This window comes from Mugil cephalus, chromosome 10 (assembly GCF_022458985.1).
Source record: "Mugil cephalus isolate CIBA_MC_2020 chromosome 10, CIBA_Mcephalus_1.1, whole genome shotgun sequence".
NCBI lineage: Eukaryota > Metazoa > Chordata > Actinopteri > Mugiliformes > Mugilidae > Mugil > Mugil cephalus.
The window spans coordinates 17635064-17655034 of record NC_061779.1 but is presented as its reverse complement, the minus strand read 5'-3'; the positions used below and the strand labels follow the sequence as shown (position 1 = coordinate 17655034).

Below are 19971 nucleotides of genomic sequence, written 5' to 3'. Positions count from 1 at the left end.
CCTTTTGGACGACACATCGACCTAATATCGATTTAAAAGGTAATCAATCGATTGTATCGATACTAGGAAATAACGCATTGGATTAAGCATGTCAGATGATCCGCTTAGAGTATTTACTTGAGAAACACTGTAAAACTGGACAAACACAATTTACAAATTAGTTTTATATACCGAAAACACCGTTATACAAATATGCGTTAGCTTCCGGCTAACATCAATGGCAAAATTAATGTATATGCTAATGCTAACATTCTTCTTCACGTCTCCTTGCCTCTCCGCCTCGTCCCACCAGTGACACACAGTGACCTGAGCAAAAACAAAACAACCCCCTGAAACGTCGGATAATTTAACATGCAGCGTCGGTCACCACCATTATGTAATACTGTCAACAGACCAGCGTGTAGTGAGACCGTCAGCGCTCAAAAAAGGAGATAATAGACGGAAACGGACATGTGGTGTTAAACTTCTGGGCCATAATAACCTCGTCCAGCGGATCGAGAAGTTTAAAAAGTGACGGCAACCGGTAGATTAAGAATCCCAAAGAGTAGATACTGAGCAAGATAGTTATCTGTTGGCGGCCTGCCACTCCTAAATGAATGTAGAGGAAACACAGAGTAGGTATTTATTTCAGTCACACTGGTTTAATTTTTAAGTCACTGAATCATTTCGGATCGTATCGTTCTAAATCAACTGAAATCGTCCTTGAATCGTATCGGCAACCACGAATCGTGAATCGAATCGAATCGTTGTTGAAATGAATCGTTACACCCCTAACTTGTATACAAAAACTCATGCAGACACACTCCCTGAAGTGTGGTGCAGTAATGACATGGTTAGTATATTTAAGTTGATAGTGTTTGAGTCTGGAAACTGTATAAACCAAGCATGGCATTTATTTTATGACAGTCTGGTTTGAGAGCATGAGTCACACCCTGGCCTCTTCTGCTTAATAAGCAAAACAAACCAATTAAAATGAGGGTAAATGCAATTCAGGAAAATTAAGTGGTGGCCAGCACAGCGACCCACAGGAGGCTCTCCATGACGGGAAAACAAGAACAAAACATAAATTGTTTTTCTTCTGTTTAGTAGCTCCGAGCCTACGAATGAAAGAATAATGTCGAGCTCCTACTGAGAGTTCTGGGACTCACCGTCCTAGGGTCAGGCTTCTTGCTCTTCCTCAGTGTAACATATGAAGCTATAGAGGAAGAGTCAGGCACTGGAGATTTGGTTCTGGGTGGGACAATGCCAACTGGGTAGGACATCCCTATCCAGATGAAAAGAAAAAAGTCAGAGAGAGATTTAGTTTGCACAATATTAAAATACACTATGTATGTGTTATTCTATAGAAAAATGTTCATGGATTATGATCAAACTGAACAGTTAATAATCTATACATATTTCCACGAGTTGTAAGTTCCAAAATTTAGGTCAGTCTCTTATATCAACCAGTCATTCATAAACATGTTTTAATTTAGGTTTGCATGATTTGTTTTTATGTTTGTTGTGACACTTTTACTGTTCACACACAGCATTGAGTTAGGAAACATATGATTACTTAACTATTTGTTGTTGTTGTTGTTGTTTTTTATTTGGACTTCAGGGATCAGAAACTGTCTCATCATGGTATTCTGTGTCTGTTTAACATGAATGTACCTTTGTTTCCACCATGCTCTCGATCAGACGGATGTTCAGATCTGTCCTCTCCATTGCTCTCATCCACCTCAGCCACGGTGGTGAGCTCCGGTTCACTCTTATACAGCCTGTAGTCGGGACCCTGCTGAAGAGCAATAAGGATCAAGGTCAACACAAACGAAGACCAGCTGCAGAATTTGCTTGCAAGATGAAATAAACATTTTTTTTTTTTTTTTTAAAGTGAACAGACATCATTCATTGATGAAATGAAACGCAGACTTTGCAATCTTAGAAAATAAATGTATACAGTTTGAGGCAAAAACTCTGTGATGATGTGAGTTCGGCAAAAACTAGGCAGCAGACATATTCAATAAAATAAATACTTTAAAATACACAGGAAAAGACAGAAAAGAGGAGTTAAAAAAAACACACACACACGCAAGCAAGGCTTCAGGCAACTCACTGAAAAAAAAAAAAAATGATGGAAGCATGGGGATAAATCACAGGATGGATATGGTCCAAACAAAAAGCATCCAGGAGAAATGAAATGTCTGTCAAAATCAAAATGGGCCTCATCACTGTGAGCAATGACATGTGATGGCACAGCTGACGGCAGGGTCAACCATGAGGTCAACGAGCTTACGCTGTGCGTGCTATTCCTGTGATTGGCCTTCCTGTCCTCTGGCCTGTGGAGTGATGAAGGGCGCACACCAGCATGAGAGGGCATAGGGGGCACGGTGGGGGGGTTGGGCTCGTAGGACTGAGGTAGGGGTGGCCGCGGGGGTGCCGAGTCCTCCTCCTGGGGATCATACAGGGTATGACAGGACACGAAGCAAGGTGACACATGGTGCCACCACACAGGCTCAGGGCAACAGCCATCTGGCTCGGAGTACTTCTGGTCCACAGGGTGGGCTAACCAGCTGATCAGCCCGAGAGAAAGAGAGCGCTCCACATGCTGGTACAGTACAGCCTGACTGACACATTCCTTCAGATACCACCGCTCACACGGAGCAAGAGCAGGGCGGCCAGTTTGAGCCAGGTTGATCATTTATGTTCATTTAATGCGTTAAACTGGGCGACATATTCAATCTGTTTGATAAATGATGCCAAAGTTACGCCTTATTGTTTTAACCCCGGAGAACTGTTAGAACAGCGGTATTGTTTTGTTTCGTTTTTGCCACCTCACCTCGCTTTTGTGCTTACTGAAGCCGGCCTTGGGCCCGTAGAAACCCATCCCCTCAGCAGCAGCTCTCTGAGCCTTGTTTTTACTCAGGGCCTCCATCACGTCCTGGATCCTCCACAGCTCCTTCTGGATGCGGACGTGATGCTGACTAGGAGGCTCCGTCTGGGTGCGCACAGAAAACACACAGGTTTGCAAACAATGTGACTAATGGCTGCAATAAACATGCCAGAGACAAAGCAGCTTGCAGAAATGAACAAATATGTGACAACTTAAATGGGGGATTTATGTATCCGCTAAGTTGTGCCGTCAGTGCATGAGTCTCTGGATAAAACTAGCCTCAGACAGGGATGAAAAATCCGTAGAGTTGAGGGTTATAGTTAGCCTGGATAAAAGTCGATGGATGGAAAGCAGAAGAGCAAGAGACACAGACATGTAATTATCTCCCCATTTCTGATGACAGGTTTGTCTTTGTGTGAAGGACACTTAAGAAGAGGATGTCCAGACTCCCTGCTGGCTCTTTGACTTCTCTGCTCTGAATGAACATCGGCTCTGACTACGAGCTCGGCCCAGAAAATAACCGTTTCAACAGCTTCTCTCTGTCTCCTACACGTCTCCCGCGATGAAGGACAAGATAAAAGACAAAGTTAATTAAGATCTGCTTCGCCATCGTTACAGTTATCAATCACTCACTATGTTGTTTCTGTCTCTCACTTGCCGCTCTCCGCGCCCAGCAAAGGGCGCTGGAGCAGAAATCTTCCTTGCTTTTTATCCACAGTCAAAAATGTGTTTAAAAAAAGGTTGACGAGGTGTCCAGATTTCTTTGGTTGTGTGCTTTGTACATGCAAGACAGAAAAAGTGAACTTCACTCTCAAAACATGACCCCACCTGAGGGCTTCCCAGTGCTTCTAGCTGCTCCAGCAGGTTGTTCTTAGCCAGAGTCACATCTCCCTCCAGTTTGTCATAATCCCTCCAAGACCGCTCCAGCTCCTGGTGCGGGTGTGAGAGATGCACTTTGTGAATGACAATGATAAAGCCAGCAAGCAGGCGAAAAAACTCACATCAAACTCTTGAGGATAGGGATTCACGGTGTCCAGCGTGAGTGTGAGGGGATGTAGTGTGTGACTCACAGCGGTGACTCTGGACAGCTCTCTGCAGGTGCTGAGGAGGCCGCTCTGCAGTAAGTCTCTCTGCTGGATGATGCTCTGCATGGCAGCAGGGTTATCAGAGCCCATCTCTATCTCCTGGCTGGCTGACAGGAGCGCCGTCTCCAGGGTGTGCTGAAGGAACACCACAACATATCAAGCACGCACACCGAATGACAGTTTTATTTGTCACCATAACCCTTGAGTTCAGCTATATTTAGCTAAGTCATAGAGGATTATTTAAGCCTCTAGCGGAGCGTCTCTAACAGGATCCTGTTTGTGTTTTCGAGATTGACCAGATAAAGATAAATGAAAGCCCCAACCACAGTTCAAAATGCTCATTTAATTAACCACTTTATTCAATCTATGATCACGCAAAACATACATGAAAAAGAAAATAAAGAATTTGTGCAGTATATTTGTTTTCCTGACAAATAAATGAATCAGTCAATAACTTTGGGAGTTAATTTGAAACGTAAATTCAAATGGACTTCAAATAATACTACATTTCACACTTTATTACTTGTAATCAACCAAATAAACCGATTTCTGTGAGATTTCTCCTGTGACTGTGTCACGTGAAAGCGACTCTAATTAAGTTACATATGTTGGATAAACATGGTGCATTACTGTCCTCATCGTTTACTTCTGTTTTGGCTGAGCTGAGACTGTAACAAAGCAGTCTGCTGATACCAGACGTAGCAGCAACGTGAGCCTCCCAAGGCAGAAAAATCTGTCAAGCTGATGAAAGTACTTATAGGCTGTAGTTAAACATCATAAAGGGGCTTTTCAGAGTGTTTTTTTTTTCAATCTTATTAAATTTTGTGCTTATAAACTTAACCGGGGCTATAATTACATTTGTTTTGTTTCTCCGTACGGTACCACATTTTCGCAAACATTTCAAACCACGTCACGCATGTAACGATGATAAATGTGAAGTGTGTTGTCACCTTCTCTCTGAACAGCTGCTGAAGTTTTTCCTCTTGTATCATCAACATTTTATCCTGCTCACACAACCTGCTAAGTTTTGTCTGAGAAAAACAAAAAACAAAACAAGAGTGGTGAGGCTCTGTGTGTGAGGCTGAATAGAGCATCACGTCATGCAAAAAAAAGTGCAACACTACGCTTACATCGGTGTCCATTTCGTCTGGCATGCATGTGTACGCTTGCTCCCTGAAGTCTTCTGGACCCAGCTGCGAGGAAAGACGGAACGTTAGACAGAGGCGGCGAAATCCGCACATACACATCAGAGTCTGGAGATCGAATGCAGTGTCATGACAAGGCCCTCTCTCTGAGCCACGGGATTTATCCTTGAGTGGGAACTCACGTTTCACCGAATCAGACCATCTACATTAAAAAAACAGCTGCGGGACAGCAGCCAGTCTAAACACGGCCTCTTTGCTGATGATTCTTGTGCCTCGCGTTTCATCACCCGGAGTCGTTTGTCTCCATCAGCACAATGTAGTGGTTTTTATTGGAAATGCAGGGGGAAGGCATGTAAAACAATCTTGCTTACTAAACTCTAGAGTCAGCGCATAAGCTGTCCACCAACTATGTTTTCTCCATCACGTACTCTGCCGCAAAATTATCCATGGACTCTCTCAGTGTGTGTGCGTGTGTGTGTGTGTGTTGCAAGCCAAAGAGTAATATTACTCTAAGGTATTATAAAAGATGTGTTTCTGAAGTTACAAAACTCCTAACTATACAAAAAGGAGAACACATTTCAGCTGCATTGGATCCCATGTTTCCAGAAAATCTACATACGACAGTCATTCTCACACTCTCCCACAGCTAAAACAAAACAAGTACAGTCGGTACGTATTAGGACAGTGACACATTTCTGTGTTGTTTTGCGTTTGTGCCCACATTTTATAGGAAATGACAATGACTATGAGGCCAAAGGACAAACTTCACAACTTTATTCACTTCTGGGTTTACTGTGCCAACTACCACAGCAGCTTGTTGTGCGTCTTTATAACACGTCATCTAACATATCTGTCCTTTAAAAGCAAAGAATCACCGCTTTAACCTCACTGACATTGTTTAGATTCAAACCCAATGTGCCAAAGATGACAAAATTCCAAAAATGACACACTGTCCAAATACTTCCAGACTCCACTGTATCTAACATCACACGCACACCTGCACTCTTCCACACACACACACACACACACACTCCTCTTAACACCTTTCTCCTTTAGTTGAACCACAGGGAACAGTCAAAGCAGGTGGAACTTAAGAACCACGTGGCATTCAACACAGAACATGCAGACGCTCCCACAGCTTAAAGTGTTGTGCGGTGTGGACTACGAGTGACGGGGGGAGAAGGAGGGAGACAGACTTCTGGCAGCTGAACAGGTGGGAATGCAGCTGTTTGCAGAGCCGGTATGCCAATGGATGAGGGGGGGAGGGAGGGTGTGAACGTGGGTGAGGGCAGTCTTCAGGCGGCACTTTTACACCTTGAGAGGGGTCACAAAAGTGGCAGAGAGATGTCATAGCCATCGTCACACACAAGCCGGGCCCTTCATCCTTTCCATCAGCAGAATGACAAGAGGAGGTGAAGGGGAAGGGATGAAGACAGGTAAAAAAGGAAGCGAGAGTTTACTGGGCAATCTTCATCAATTGACCGAAGCCCCCCAGACCATAACAAAGTCTAGTCAATGGCTCATACTCAAATGTGTCAAAGCTACAACCCATAACAGTTACATCTCAAGAGTGCGTGACTGATCGGGACAGTTACAAAATAAAAAAAAAGAAAAAAGAAAAGAGTAGGTGCAGATCTTTATTAAACTACAGTGGAATAGTTGCATCCTCCGAGCTAAACATGAAAATCATTTTATGTTACGATACTTAAACGATGCCATAAAACCACTCCCCTGATGGCTTTTAAATTAAACCTGTCACACTCACCAGAATCCCTGACTAATGACGGGGGCTGCTCTCTCCACAAGGTTATGAAAAATAATCACGCACCACAAAATGAGGAAGGGATTCAACTGAACGGTGGAGCACACATACATCATACCGCTCTTTTAAAAGTCATGCCCGTACGAGCATGACTTCTCATAATAAGAGGAGGACAGTCAGAAGCGATGGATGAGGAGGTGCTGGCAATACAAACGATACAAGGGGGACCAGTCTCAAGATGCCGTGAGGACTTGGACATCGAAGGAGGAGCGCTTGCAAAACAGACCAAAAGAACAACAGCGACCGGTGAGGATGAGGCGGAGCGAAGTCTTTGGCTGGCCTTACTTGCTGGTAAAGTTGAGGCCTTGGGGCAGAGTTCTCAATCAAAGTGTGAGTCATGACGATTAAAGGCTCATTGTCCTTCATCTAGTCCAGTGTGGAGAGGAGCGATACAGCAAGTGTCAGAAAGTTCACAGCAGCGTTTCAGTTCTGAGACAACACCCACAGCGTGACTACACCTCACTCGCTCTCTCTCTCTCTCTCATGAAGCAGACACGGACATGTGCAGTCAGAGAGGACAGGGTGGGATACAAGGACCAAGAGAGACACTCACAAATAAGATCAGGCAGACAATGCACTGCAAAGCTCTGAGATGCTCACTTATTAGGCGTGAAAAAGCGCACGTTAAACCTTGATGTATTATAATGGAGCGGGCGCTATTGCACCGGCAGGTGAACGCAGAGCCTCATCAATTTGAGTGAAGAGAAAAATAACATATTTCTCAATGGTCACACAAATGTGAGGCCAGCTCAGCTTTAATAATTATGAGAGAGGGGTTATTGTGCCTCTGTGTGCGATACAGTGCACTTACTCAAACTCTCAAAGCGATTCAGAGCAATAAAAAAAGCAGAAGATGAACGTTAGGAATTCCTTTGCAAGCACTTCTGTGATATGATACCTGCATCTCTGTGAGAACCCTACTGTATATCGCAGATATAAAGCTTGTCCACATCTCCCAGCTACACAGAATATAGCGATAACCAGATATTCTTTCAGTGTAGCTTACGCTGGCTTCGGGGTACGTGTTCAGAATAATGACCAGAGCTGTCTACGTATGAGCCCTGCTAACTGGCTCGGGTTGTAAATGCCGTGGAACATGTTTGTGCTGCAGATTTGTCCTCATGCGACGTATCGTTACATAAACAAATGACAAATGAGCAAAAGGCATCACACAGAAAATTAATACGTTGCTACAACAGCACACTGATTAACACAATAACAGCAGGAGAAAACAGGGCATGCGTTCATGCATCACCCCACCTGATTATCCAAATACATGAGGTTCCTCTGGAGGTGATGGGAGAGAATGTCGTTCTACCATCGGCAGCAGAGAGGAAAGAAAAGGCAACAGGAGAGTGAGACGGAAGAACAGGGAAGTCACGTTCTTTCACCGACGCGCTCTCGCTCTCTCACTCACACAAGCATGTCATGTACCCAAAGATAACCAGAGAGAAACAGGAAAGAAGGGCCAGTCAAGGTGAAGAAAATAGGTTAGGTGCTGTAGAAAAGTAACAGAATGAGAGTATGACTTAAAGATCGGGGCTCAATAATGGTTAAGTGGCCACATGCAAGTCTTGACCAAAGGCAGGAAAAAAAACACACATGAACCCACTCTTAAACTGAAGCACACCTAAACCACATCTAGGACTTGACTGAAGACTTCAAACACTGTGCAATAGTATGTTAGAAAACAAATACTGGGTTAGAAAACAAATAGTGGGTTAGAAAATAAGTGTAAAGCGAACACAAACCCGAAAAATATTCACCTTAGGTTTGTTAGACCTACAAAAATCCTGAATTAACATTTAGTCCATCACTGTTTATGCCGACCAGTAGCTTACATTTCCTTAATCGCTGCTAAAATTGCCCTAATGTAAAGATCTGATGAACTGAACTGTCTTCAGTCAGATGTTGAAAAAGTTAGTCTGCAGACATGAATCGCTCTTTTGAAAAAGAAGCTTTTAATTAAATCAATGAACAGACTCTAGTCGTGTCGAAAAAGCAGCACTTTTCTCCTTAAACGAGCCATGTGTGAAGATCAAATAAATCCTCCAGACTGAGATGGATAATGGAAGCGGGCAACATACACACCACACGCTAACATACACGCCTGCAGAGACGTCTCTGGGGGCCTGACCTTTGGGTTGTTGCCATCCATGTTTAGTTGCATAAGCTGTGCTACAGTGTGCTCCCGGATACTGTTTAGCTCTGCCTGCTGCCGTCGCAGCTTTATCAGCAGCAGAGTCAGTTCCTCAGGCTGCAAGGGGGGAGGGAGGAAGGGAGGGGACACACAGCCACAATGAAAAGGGGGGAACACCGCACCGGGAGTGGGAGAGGAGAGGAGAGGAGAGGAGAGGAGAGGAGAGGAGAGGAGAGGAGAGAGCACACCGGGATAGGAGATTTAGAGGAATCAGGCTCCGAAGAGGCGAACAGTCGCTGAATCCTGGTAGTGAGGTTTCATGCAGTTCAGGACTATGAGATTATCTGATGCGCTATCAGTGTCAACACCATGCAGATTCTACACATCTACAAGGTAGCAGTTAGCGTCCATGCAGAATCCAGTTCACACTTTACCCGCTCCATGAGGACATAGATAAATGTGCACAGCTTTGACGTTAAATTCCTGATCTGGCTTAGAGAGTTGTGAGTGACAGGGTTTTTAAGTCTCCACAGATGTGGAGCGCGTCTAAGGAGCTCCTGAAGTGAACATACGCTTAATCCTAACGCTTGGAACAAACATCTGAGTTCTGCCCGAAATCTGTCTCTGAAAGTTCTTTCACTGTGTTTTGGAGGAAAAATGCAAGACAGAAGGAGGAAGAGGAAGAGAGTACTGTTCGTAGCAAAGAAGTGCAGTTAAAGCCAAATTGTAGACTTTTGTGTCGTGTTGACAGGATCGCGAAATTTAAGTTATAAAATGAATTATTATCACAGGTTGTGATTAACAATTTAAGTGTCTCTCATTTATCTTTACACAGTGTTAACGTGCACCATCTGACACTTTAATATTTAGACACTTGTTTGAAAGCCTCTGCAGTAGCCAGTAGCAGGGATGAAACTGCTGCTGCAGCTGTCTTCACAACTTCAGCAAGATAAGTGGGGTGGGGAATATCTAGATGTTTTTTTTTAGGTTAGTGATACCTTTTTGCTGCATACCCAACAAAGCTCCGCCCTTTGCTTTGGCTTAAAACCAGAACGTGAACACAGCACTGCTGCTGTGTTTGACTGGGGAACTAAATCCATTACTTTAATGTTGATAAATTCTCATTGTAATAGGCTAGAGCCATTACAGAACAAGGTGACACAACAAGATGACATATTAAAGGAGCGCAAATCAAGACTTAACCTGTCCAAAATGTTGTGGAACTGGTGAGTGTAATTTACTAACTGGCTAATTTAATCCAGGTAAATTGCTGAAAAGAAACAACGGTTAAATTATTGCAAAATAACTGTGGTCGGCTCAAATACACACAATCACATTATTACGTAATAACTGTGATGAGTCTCACAGCTTTGAGTATCCTGTTGTGACCTAAATGTGGACGGAGACAGAAGAAGGGGACGTGTCTGGGGAAGACTTACTGTTTTGCCTTGGAGAGACTGGGCAGTGATGGTCTGCATGGGGATCCCTGCAGGCATAGACCTCCTGTCAGGTGGGTAGGCATACTGCGAGATAGGATTAATGTCAGAAATGCCTTTCAAGTACAACATCTTTAAATAATTAAGAGCTGCTGCAGGGTTCACCCAAATACAAAGTCTATTTTTACATATCACGTTTTCATTATTTTATTATTTTTGACTGAGATATCCATCTCAGATTTCTTTAACCCCAAATACACCTGAATGTACTTTCATGTCCTGCTCAAACCACTCAAACATCGAACATTTTTTTTTTTTTTTACCTCTTTGTGACTTTGTGAAACCAAATCAACTTGACAACTCTACAAGCTTGTAAGTGAACCTTGGAAAGATTTTCTTTTTGACGTTTTTAAAAATTAATCAGCAGCATTTTTTTCAGCAGCATTGCTCCCATTGTGCCGCATAATCCAAAGTGCACACTGTAGGACTATTTCTGAGCGCAGCATAGCGCTACTAGGAACTGCTGACAGCATTGATTTTAGTGCTGAATGTGGGAAAACGATGTTGTTGTTGTTTTTTAATGACATTTTTTATAGCCGGATTAACCACAAAATTCTCGTTTCCTCAGTAGTAGTAGGAGGGAGCAGTGAAGACATTCATCCCAAAAGGCTGAAAATGAAACCGAAGCTTAACTATTATTATGCGTAGATACCACAAGAGAAATACAATATGTGTTGTTGTTATTCGGGTGAACCACATGTCTCGGTTCGAGCCTTGACTGACCTTGTTGACCGGTGGCCTGGACCGTCTGTCGATGCTCATGTCTCTCCTGTAGATGGGAGAGGAAACCTCGGAGCGAGCGTTGCCCATGGTGTAAGATCTCATCGGAGAGTAGCCCCCGTACATGGACAGGGAGCCGTGAGAAGGTGACGGTGGGATGGAGTGGCTCGGAACAGCGTGGTCTGACAGGTTGATCATGGTTTTGGGGCTGGCCATGTTGCTGTAGAGGCTGGGCGGCCGGCTGTAGGCCTGCCTTTGCTGCCACTCGAACAGCTGCCACATGGTGTCGTCGCGCATGGAGCGACGCTTCTCCACCATGGAGGGACCCAAGGCCTGGTCGTACAACGACGGCGACATGCTGCAGATGCTGTCCCGCTGCGCCATGCTATTCCTGGGCATGCTGCGGTAGCCGTCTCCATAGTGAGGCATGTAGGGGACCCGCTGGCTCGGCATATTTCTAGGCAGTGTCTGGTATGATGTGATGCTGGAGACAAAGAAAAACAAATGGTTATGAAGGAGAAGAACACGTCTTATTTACTTTTTACAAATCTCTATATTTCTATGAGAAATCTTGGGACGACAGGGATACAGGTTGGTCTGGCAACTTAATTAGTCTTCAGCTTTTGAATTTGTATTTTTATTTGTACTGAATCTTATATATTTTTTTTTTTTGGAACATTTTAAAGTCTTTATGTAACATCTGTCAGATTCAAAGCAGAGGAGAAGTTGTTTATCACCGAATGGATCGTTTCAAATGATTTATCTTTGGTAATAACACCAAACAAACACATGCAATTATAAATTAACTCTTGCTAACTCAGTTATCAAAGCAGCGTCAAGTTATGAGTTATGTGTTTACATTTCAGAAGTTTAAAGTGAACTTTTGGTTCAGTGCACAGATTCCGCACCTCACTTTATCAAACGGCCCCCTACTCAGGCAAATGAGACTTTTCTAATGACTGCAGGACTTTCCCACAGGGTTCAAAGTCAGTGCAGTCGGCCCAGAGGGAAAGAGAGAAAGAGAGAGAGAGAGAGCTTCCTATTAAGAGTCTCTAACAGATCCGGGGGAGAGGTTGACTGCTCTGTGCAGTGACGCTACAAAAAGCATGGAAAGTAAACACCAGGCTGCAGGACATGCATGACAATACTAAGGAAAAACGTTGACGAGAGAGGGAATAGGATCCGTACACCAATACTGAAATTAAAACTTGAGCAGAAGCCTGGTGAAGATCAACTGACAGACAAATAAACAGTGAGAGAGATGTTTATTCTTAACCAATTAAAAACTGGATTCTCGCAGCAGGGTCAGCAACAGGCTCTGCCTCAGTCAAACACAGCCACCCCACTTCACGTTAGTGTGATTATATTATAATGGCAGCATGTAAATCCACTCGATTGATTGCGTGAGCCAACTGGCAAATTCCTCGTCTCGTGGCACATGCGATTTAATAAAATCTAAAAATATAATAAGAATAACATGTTAAAATGGAACTAACCTCCTGGTGTCGTCGTCCTGACCGCGGACTCTCTGGGTTCGAACCCATTGCTCCAGTTGCTGCATAGAGCTGGTTCTGCTTAGGCTGCGTTCTGGCTCATTAGCGGGACTTTTCTGAGGGGTGACTCCGGTCCCATCGACCGCACACTGCTCTCCGGATCCGTTCACTTGGGGGCCGTGGGGCGACCGGTCACTCTCGGTCACGGGCTGCGGCGAGGCCATGTTGGCCTTGATGGCCGCCGCTTGGGTCGGCTGCAGTTTGATGCTGTTGATTTTGGTGAGCGGACGCTCCCGCTCTGCCCCGTCCTTCTGGAAGCCGTAACGCTCAGCGTCTCGCTGCTTTCTCTCCTCTTCTTCTGTGGTGGACGAGACCGAAGCAATGCGCTCACGGTCAACCTCACGGTTGCGTTCATTGTTCTGAATTTCGGGCTGTGTGAGTGGCTGCTTGTGGTTGGCCACATGGTTGATTTCTTGCGGTCCGCACTGCTCCACTTTTAGCTTGTCCAACCTGAAAAAATACACGGAGAAGAAAAGGTTAGACGCAAGAAGCATATTTGACCATGTGTAAAGGCCAAGAAGACACAGAAGATGGAAAAGAGGACAACTTATTTAGGACAACACGCCAGAATGAAGTATGGAGAGAGAAACAAATACAAATCCAAGTGCGAAGTAAATAAGTGGAGTGCTAAATGTCCATTCCAGCTGCCAGAGGAGGCCAGACGTGTAAAAAGGAAATAAGATATCTCCAATAAAACTCCCCCTGTTGAGCCACGTCTCAAAGGTGGCGCTCAGACTCAAGTAATCCATTTGCGGCTCCCTGTTGCCTCCTATCTAGAAGACCTATCCACCACGCTGCGGTCCTTAGGGAGTTGTCCGGAGGTAATAGACACCACCACCCCTTGGCCTCAGACAGACTCAAGGTCACAACTTCAAAGTTTGGCAAATTCCCCTCAGTAGCACGGCTCAGTGGGTTAGCAATAAGAGAGTAGCAGAAAAGGCATTCCTTCAGAGTTTCCACTTGTATACTCAAATAGCAGCACGAGTCACATAATGCCTTCCCCAGCTTTCCGCGACTCCGTCAACGCGGCAGAGCACGCGTTGAGATGGATCGTAGAAACACAAGACAAATCGAGGCGGGAATTAAGATGCCTTTTTGCCACAGTAAACGTAACGTTGTTATACTATACAGCCCTAGAGAAGCATCACATATTCCCCTTAAATGAGTTATTCAATGGATCTCAAGCACCACTGCTGTGTGTAATTACACAGCTCTTTACCATTACGCCTCTGCTCGCCCATGTAAAAGGAGGGCATTAGACAGGCGGCCTGCCAAATGACAGACATTTAACACAGCTTAAAAAAATAGCAGGAAAAAAAAAAACCCTGTCCTGATGAGTCAGTGATCCCACTCAGCAAGCACAGCTGTGCACAACATCCCCTCAACCACCTGCATCACGCATTCACGGAGCAGACATGCCCACATGCACATGCCATTTTTGTGTATTTTTACTCTGTGATAATCTTTAAGAGTAAAAGTTACATAACAAGGAAGAAAGTCACAGTTTCTTCAGAGATGTCAAAAGTAGGTGTTGAACTGTTGCCAAAAAAGTAAACGGGCGTAACGGGCGGATTTTACCAAAGCACTCGCTTCCAATACAAATGCAGAAAAGAAAAAAACAAGGTGGTGAATTGCTGCAGACTCATTACTGACAGTTTTAATGTCCCTTAAAAACCTGTTTCAAAAAAGTCAAAAGTGAAACAATCCACTCTGGGAAAACGCCTGAACCGGTGAAGCTCTCACAAACCTTTTGACTGGCTCTGAATGCACAAGTGCCGCATCTGTCATTACTTTCATCCAGGATTCCATCTCTTTGGCTGTGTCTGTGCAAAAATAGTACGTCCGCATGTTGGGATGTGTCGCCTGTTTTGGCACCGGCCGGGATCAAGGACAGGAAGAGTGACACACAGAGAAAGTTATCTGAAAGAGAGAGAGACACGGAAAAAAATAAATGCCACGTGATTTTTTGTACTTCAGTCCTCACTGATGAATCAAAGTTGCTTGCAATTATGTAGGATAATCATAAATATTAATATTAAATACAGCGTGATTTAAATGTTTTTAATGTGATTTCTTAGAAAATATGCATCATTGGATTGAGAGACAACACCTGTACCATCCACTGAGACACCAGAGTCTCATACATACTGCAGGACTTACCATGCAACGTACGGCAGACACATTGTGCTGTTGTTGTTCTGTCCCCTCGCAGCGGACAAACCAACACATTGTAAGAACCAGACGGGAGAGAGAGACAGAGAGAGAATGTTTAGTGAACAGCCTCAATTTCCTGTTTACCAATTTCTAAGAAACAAAAGCGTTGCCATTTCTCTGTTTAGCTCAGAATAATCAAGAGAAATGTTGGCCACGACAACAAGAAACACAGAAACTCCAGAATGAAAAACATGCAGTTATAAATTCGTCCCATTTTTTTTTTGACTGAATCGCTGTCAACCGAAGAGGTTGTGCCCTGCTCTCATGTTTCTGCCTCAACTCGCTCTATTTCAGCCTGAATCTAAGTTGGAAAAAGAGTGGGCTGTGTGGTTGCAGAGACCTTGAGCAGACTCCTGGGCGTCTGTGTTTGGCTGTACTTGGCAGGACAGCGTTGTTGTCTCTTAGGGTTTAAGAAGCACCCAGAGTCAAACACTGTACACACCACTGAGATCCCACTTAATATGCCTGTTTCCCCGTATACTGGGATTCTAAGTCAACTCAGAGTATCACAGTGCTCTCGCTCTACACATCTAGCTTCAGCCAGCACAAACAGACACATGTTTTGCTCTTTTAGCTTCAGCAGCAGCTTGGAGTAGAAAAAAAATATTGCTGGCTTTACCTCGCTGCCAATCGAATGAAAGTAACAACACATGTATCGTTGATCAAATGTACCGTACCTTCTGGGAGACATTCAGCTCTCATGACCTCATCTCAGAGCTTTGAATTTTAAGAAACTAATACGAATTATTTTCTTTTCTTTGTCCTGAGCGCACTCAACCGCACAACGTGAAGTATAACGAAGTTTAACAAGAATAAACACGCGTACTGACCTTGAAGGCGTATTTTCTGTTAATGTGATCATCCACAGACAACATGGACACGTGAAAACTTGGTAGGAGGATGCTGCCAAGTACCCCTTCTTCTTTCTCATCTGCAGAAACAACGAGACAGCGCGATATAATGGGAGCTACTTTGTCAGTCGAATCTCCTATTACACATGTGCAAAATAAGAAAATGTATAAATGACAATCCAGAGATAAACCAGTGGATGGACAGCGGGTTAAAAAAAAACTACCAGAGGAATGTGTTAGATGGATGAGCAGCGCGTACTGAGTCCAATCAGTGGAAAAAATCAGCACTGATTCAATGTCCTGTGCAGCTCTAATCCTCATTAAGTTCCGCACTGACAATGAAGCGCTCTCCACAGGGGAGATTAGACCGGGTCCAAAGTTGTTGTTTTTTTTAAGCAGAGAGTAGCTTACCCTCCCAATTTGATAAAAGAAAACTGCTTACACCAAAACCACGCAGGAAAACAAAACAGTGACTGTGAATCTGCTCTGTTTGCAAATGTTAACTAGGGATGAAAAGTGGTGATGGTAAAAGCACTGGCAGCGACCGTAATGAACGGGGCTCTCCATGGACGGGGAGTAGTCTCGTGGAAAAAGCGGTGGCAGGACTCTGACAGTTCAGATGTAGAGCTGTTGGTCCTGTAGCTTCACTACGTTAGAGCCTAATCACTATAGTCTATAGGATTGACAGACTGATTGATTCGCTGGAGTCAGCTGTACGTTCAACCCCTGGCCTGATGTTTATTAATTTATCAAGTCTCTGTGTCTCTCACCTCTGGAAAAAAAAAAAAACCCAACACACAAACCTAGAGGCTCCTGCTGAACAGAATATGAGCCACCCTGTGGGGATACACAATAATAGTATGATAACTGCAGTAGATAGCAGTTGTGTTTAGTTGAGGCAGTGAAGTTCATGACCCCTCTGCCCACGCTCTGCTGATGGATCCAATTTCTCAACATATCCATCTGGATAAAGCCTTTAAGTCTGCTGCTGTCTATGGCTTTTGTCAGTCAGTGGGCGGAAAGAAGGCGACAGGAACGGCAGACACTAGAAATAACACAGACTCGATGTCATCCTGATCAGCACAAATGTATCCGTATAAAGTGGCTGCATTGGGATACACGGACTAAGGTGATACTTACATTTCCTACGTAGCCGAACGGCAGACGTCTAAATTCAGCTGCTTTGGTTCACAGAGTTAATTTCGAATTTTGAATTAGAAAGTATTAAACCGTCCCCTGGAAACAGCTGTGTCAATATTTAATGTGAACATTAGTTCTGCATGTGAGACGCTGAAATGGCTGGTCAAAGGCAGCTCTGTCAATAGTAGGTTAAAAAAAAAAAAATCGCATTTAAGAACTGCAAATATTTTCCTTCTGCGCAACAGTAGCACAGGCGAAGGTTACAAGACAGATGGATTTTAATATCTGTATAGAAAAGCTTTTAAGAGGACCGGGCCTTACACAATATCATTAATCATTAACACTTATCACTAAAAAAAAAAGACTAGAAACAGGTGGTAGTGACAACTCACATAAAAAATAAAAATCATTTAAATATCAACTTCAGTAATGTGTAATTATTAATATATTAAATGTTTTGGAAATATATAGGTTGTGTTGACAATGTTACACAACCATGTCCAGTAAAAACCCCTCATAATCAAACTGTGTCCTGATGGTGGTCACTATTCTGTGGAATTAAATGAGGATGTGTAAATATTAGCGAGGAAATTTCAGCTGATTTAAACTGAATCCAAGAATTACAAAAAAAAAAAAGAGTGTCTTTCCAGAAACTTGTTTCATGATGTAACGTTTGTGTGAAATCCAAATTCCGGCTACGCTCCATCTTCTAACAGTGCTGCCGCATCCAAGTCTTGTTTTAAGAGCTGGCTTTGTGTTGGGGAAAAATTGATGTCTCAAGCCATTTCACTTAATGTGTCTTTTCATTTGCTCCTGACAGGCTGCTTAGCGCAGGGGCCCCAGATACATTAACAATCAGTAAGAGCACGGCTCGTGTTGGTGAAGGTCACGGCTGCACTTGAACCATTAATCGAAAACCACCATTGTTGTTAGCGGCGCGGCGCTAATGAAACACGCGGTCAGCTGACAGGACGGCACTCACCTCTGTAGTAGAAGAGGCACAGGTCAGACAGGACGAACCACCTCTTTTTCCACAGCTTCATCCCTGTGCTGTCCTGGAAAGGCAAGAAATAAACACATTTACACCACAATTTAGAGAGCACAAACGATTTTTCACCTCCTCTGATGTAATTTGTTTTCCATGCGATCAATTTTTTGCTACACGAAGCAGAATAGACTGGGTTAGTGTCTTCCAGGAGGAGCAGCCAATCAATTCCTTTTTAATTTGTATTTTGAAGTTTGAAATTATACACAAGTGGTAACTTTCTATGCACTGATTCCAACTGACATATCTTTCAACAGGTTCAAATAAAATCCTCCACAGAAAATTTGAAATTATGCAAAGATTACTTGCATAATTAAATGGCACAGCAACATTTCTGACACTCAGATTTTTTATTGTCCTTGGCCTGATATGAAGTAAGTGTTTCTTTATTTGGTAGGAAATGAAAATTCAACAAAAACACACTTCCTGTGCTTAAGTTGTTCTTCAGTATGAGCTCAAAGCGCTTTTCATTCCTCTGCTTGAAAAGGATGAAGGGTGTAGTAAAGGGTATTAACTCCCCTGTTTGCTTTAATGGAAAACTTGAGTAGAGTCCCTAATCGTGGATTCCACCCGGAGACAAGAGCAGGGGGAGGGACTTCAACAACTCGACCCATTATGGTCAAATGGCATGTGAGCTGCAGTTTACATTAAATGGAAATTCACTTCCACTACACAGTGTGTTTTACACATCAATATCAAAAAAGATTCACAAAACCAGATGCTGTACAGATGCTAGAGTTTTTTTTTTATTATTATTATTATTTTATGAAGGTAGCAGGTCTGCAACGTAACAAGACTTAAAGATCTTGATTAACCACCTTTCCTCCATTCAATCGGCGTCTCACCCACTGATTTTATAATGAATTCATGATTAAACTTTATCAAAAGTGCCGTCAGATTTCGCTCCGCAGAGGCTTTCGCCAACACATCAATCACCGCGGTGTTTTGTTCTCCCAGTGGATGAAATGAAGGGCAGCAGCTTTCCCTCAGCCAAGGACTTCAATAGCTTCCAGGTTTCAATGAGGCAGGGAAATAAAAGTGCAAATCCAGCTTTTATTCAGGGTAGCAGATTTGTGAGTGTTTCGCTTGATCTACGTCACCCTGATTGAGCTCTCCAAAGGAAAAGCAGCTGGCAGCTGTACCAAAAGAGGCCATCCTGCGTTCACAAAACTGCGCAGGGAGCCTGCAATCAGAACTGAATTAGACTCCCAGTTAGGAAGCACGAGAGACTCCGGTCTAGCCAAGAGCTGCTTGCCCCCTTTTCACCCGTCTGTACGTAACCCAGGAGCTGTGTGTTTAAACGCTGCCTCTGCTGGATGACTGGCTGAGTAGAAACACCGCACAAAGAAATGCTCTAATCCCGCAGGACATCAAAACCCTTTCTTTGGGCAGTTTCCGCTACCTAACAACTCGCAGATAATAAGCAGAAGATCAGGCTCAACAATGAATGAATGCATCTTTGTGTTATTATTTTGTTTCATTGTGGTGTAAATATTTTGCTGTTGTTAGACGCATTAATGGCTCTGTAAAACTATTTTGTAAAATTAAAGTTGAAAAAGTCTTTAAACACATGTTCACCATGTTTATCGTTGTATCTCTGTCTGGTAAAACAACCATTTGCTAATAAGCGCTTGCAGTAAAATGCGATACCTGATGGCGGTAGATTAAAAGTGAATGATTGCTGCCACTTGGTGTCAAGAATATGTGAAACAACCAGAAGTGTGACTACCCTTAGTGCTATTGTTGGACACTTTAGTTTGCTTCTACCTTGAAAAGACAAAGAAGCAACTTTGTAGTGGGTTGAAAGAGAATATACATTGTTACTGGGAAGCTTGCTTCATTCTTTGATCTATTTTATTCTTATTCATCTTCGTGGTGAACACTGCAA

The 19971-nt window shown here is 43.5% G+C and overlaps 1 protein-coding gene across 15 annotated transcripts in view; it reads right to left on the bottom strand.

Annotated features, from left to right (window-relative positions):
- Window positions 1-19971, bottom strand: part of LOC125015540 (pleckstrin homology domain-containing family A member 5-like) — a 71735-nt gene that overhangs the window by 5292 nt on the left and 46472 nt on the right. For 4 of the 15 annotated variants that reach the window (XM_047597505.1, XM_047597503.1, XM_047597508.1 and 1 more), the window contains 17 exons: window positions 18021-18093; window positions 15878-15978; window positions 14581-14696; window positions 12777-13283; window positions 11284-11764; window positions 10504-10587; window positions 9062-9181; window positions 8185-8238; window positions 7210-7290; window positions 5088-5150; window positions 4908-4988; window positions 3943-4092; window positions 3701-3802; window positions 2819-2977; window positions 2276-2431; window positions 1654-1777; window positions 1149-1264 (listed from right to left, as the gene is read on the bottom strand). In XM_047597505.1, coding sequence (XP_047453461.1) covers window positions 1149-1264; window positions 1654-1777; window positions 2276-2431; window positions 2819-2977; window positions 3701-3802; window positions 3943-4092; window positions 4908-4988; window positions 5088-5150; window positions 7210-7290; window positions 8185-8238; window positions 9062-9181; window positions 10504-10587; window positions 11284-11764; window positions 12777-13283; window positions 14581-14696; window positions 15878-15978; window positions 18021-18093 — 2568 coding nt within the window. Of the gene's footprint in view, window positions 1-1148; window positions 1265-1653; window positions 1778-2275; window positions 2432-2818; window positions 2978-3700; window positions 3803-3942; window positions 4093-4907; window positions 4989-5087; window positions 5151-7209; window positions 7291-8184; window positions 8239-9061; window positions 9182-10503; window positions 10588-11283; window positions 11765-12776; window positions 13284-14580; window positions 14754-14993; window positions 15841-15877; window positions 15979-18020; window positions 18094-19971 lie in introns of those variants that run through there. The other 11 variants (XM_047597506.1, XM_047597504.1, XM_047597517.1 and 8 more) reach the window with 9 other exon arrangements.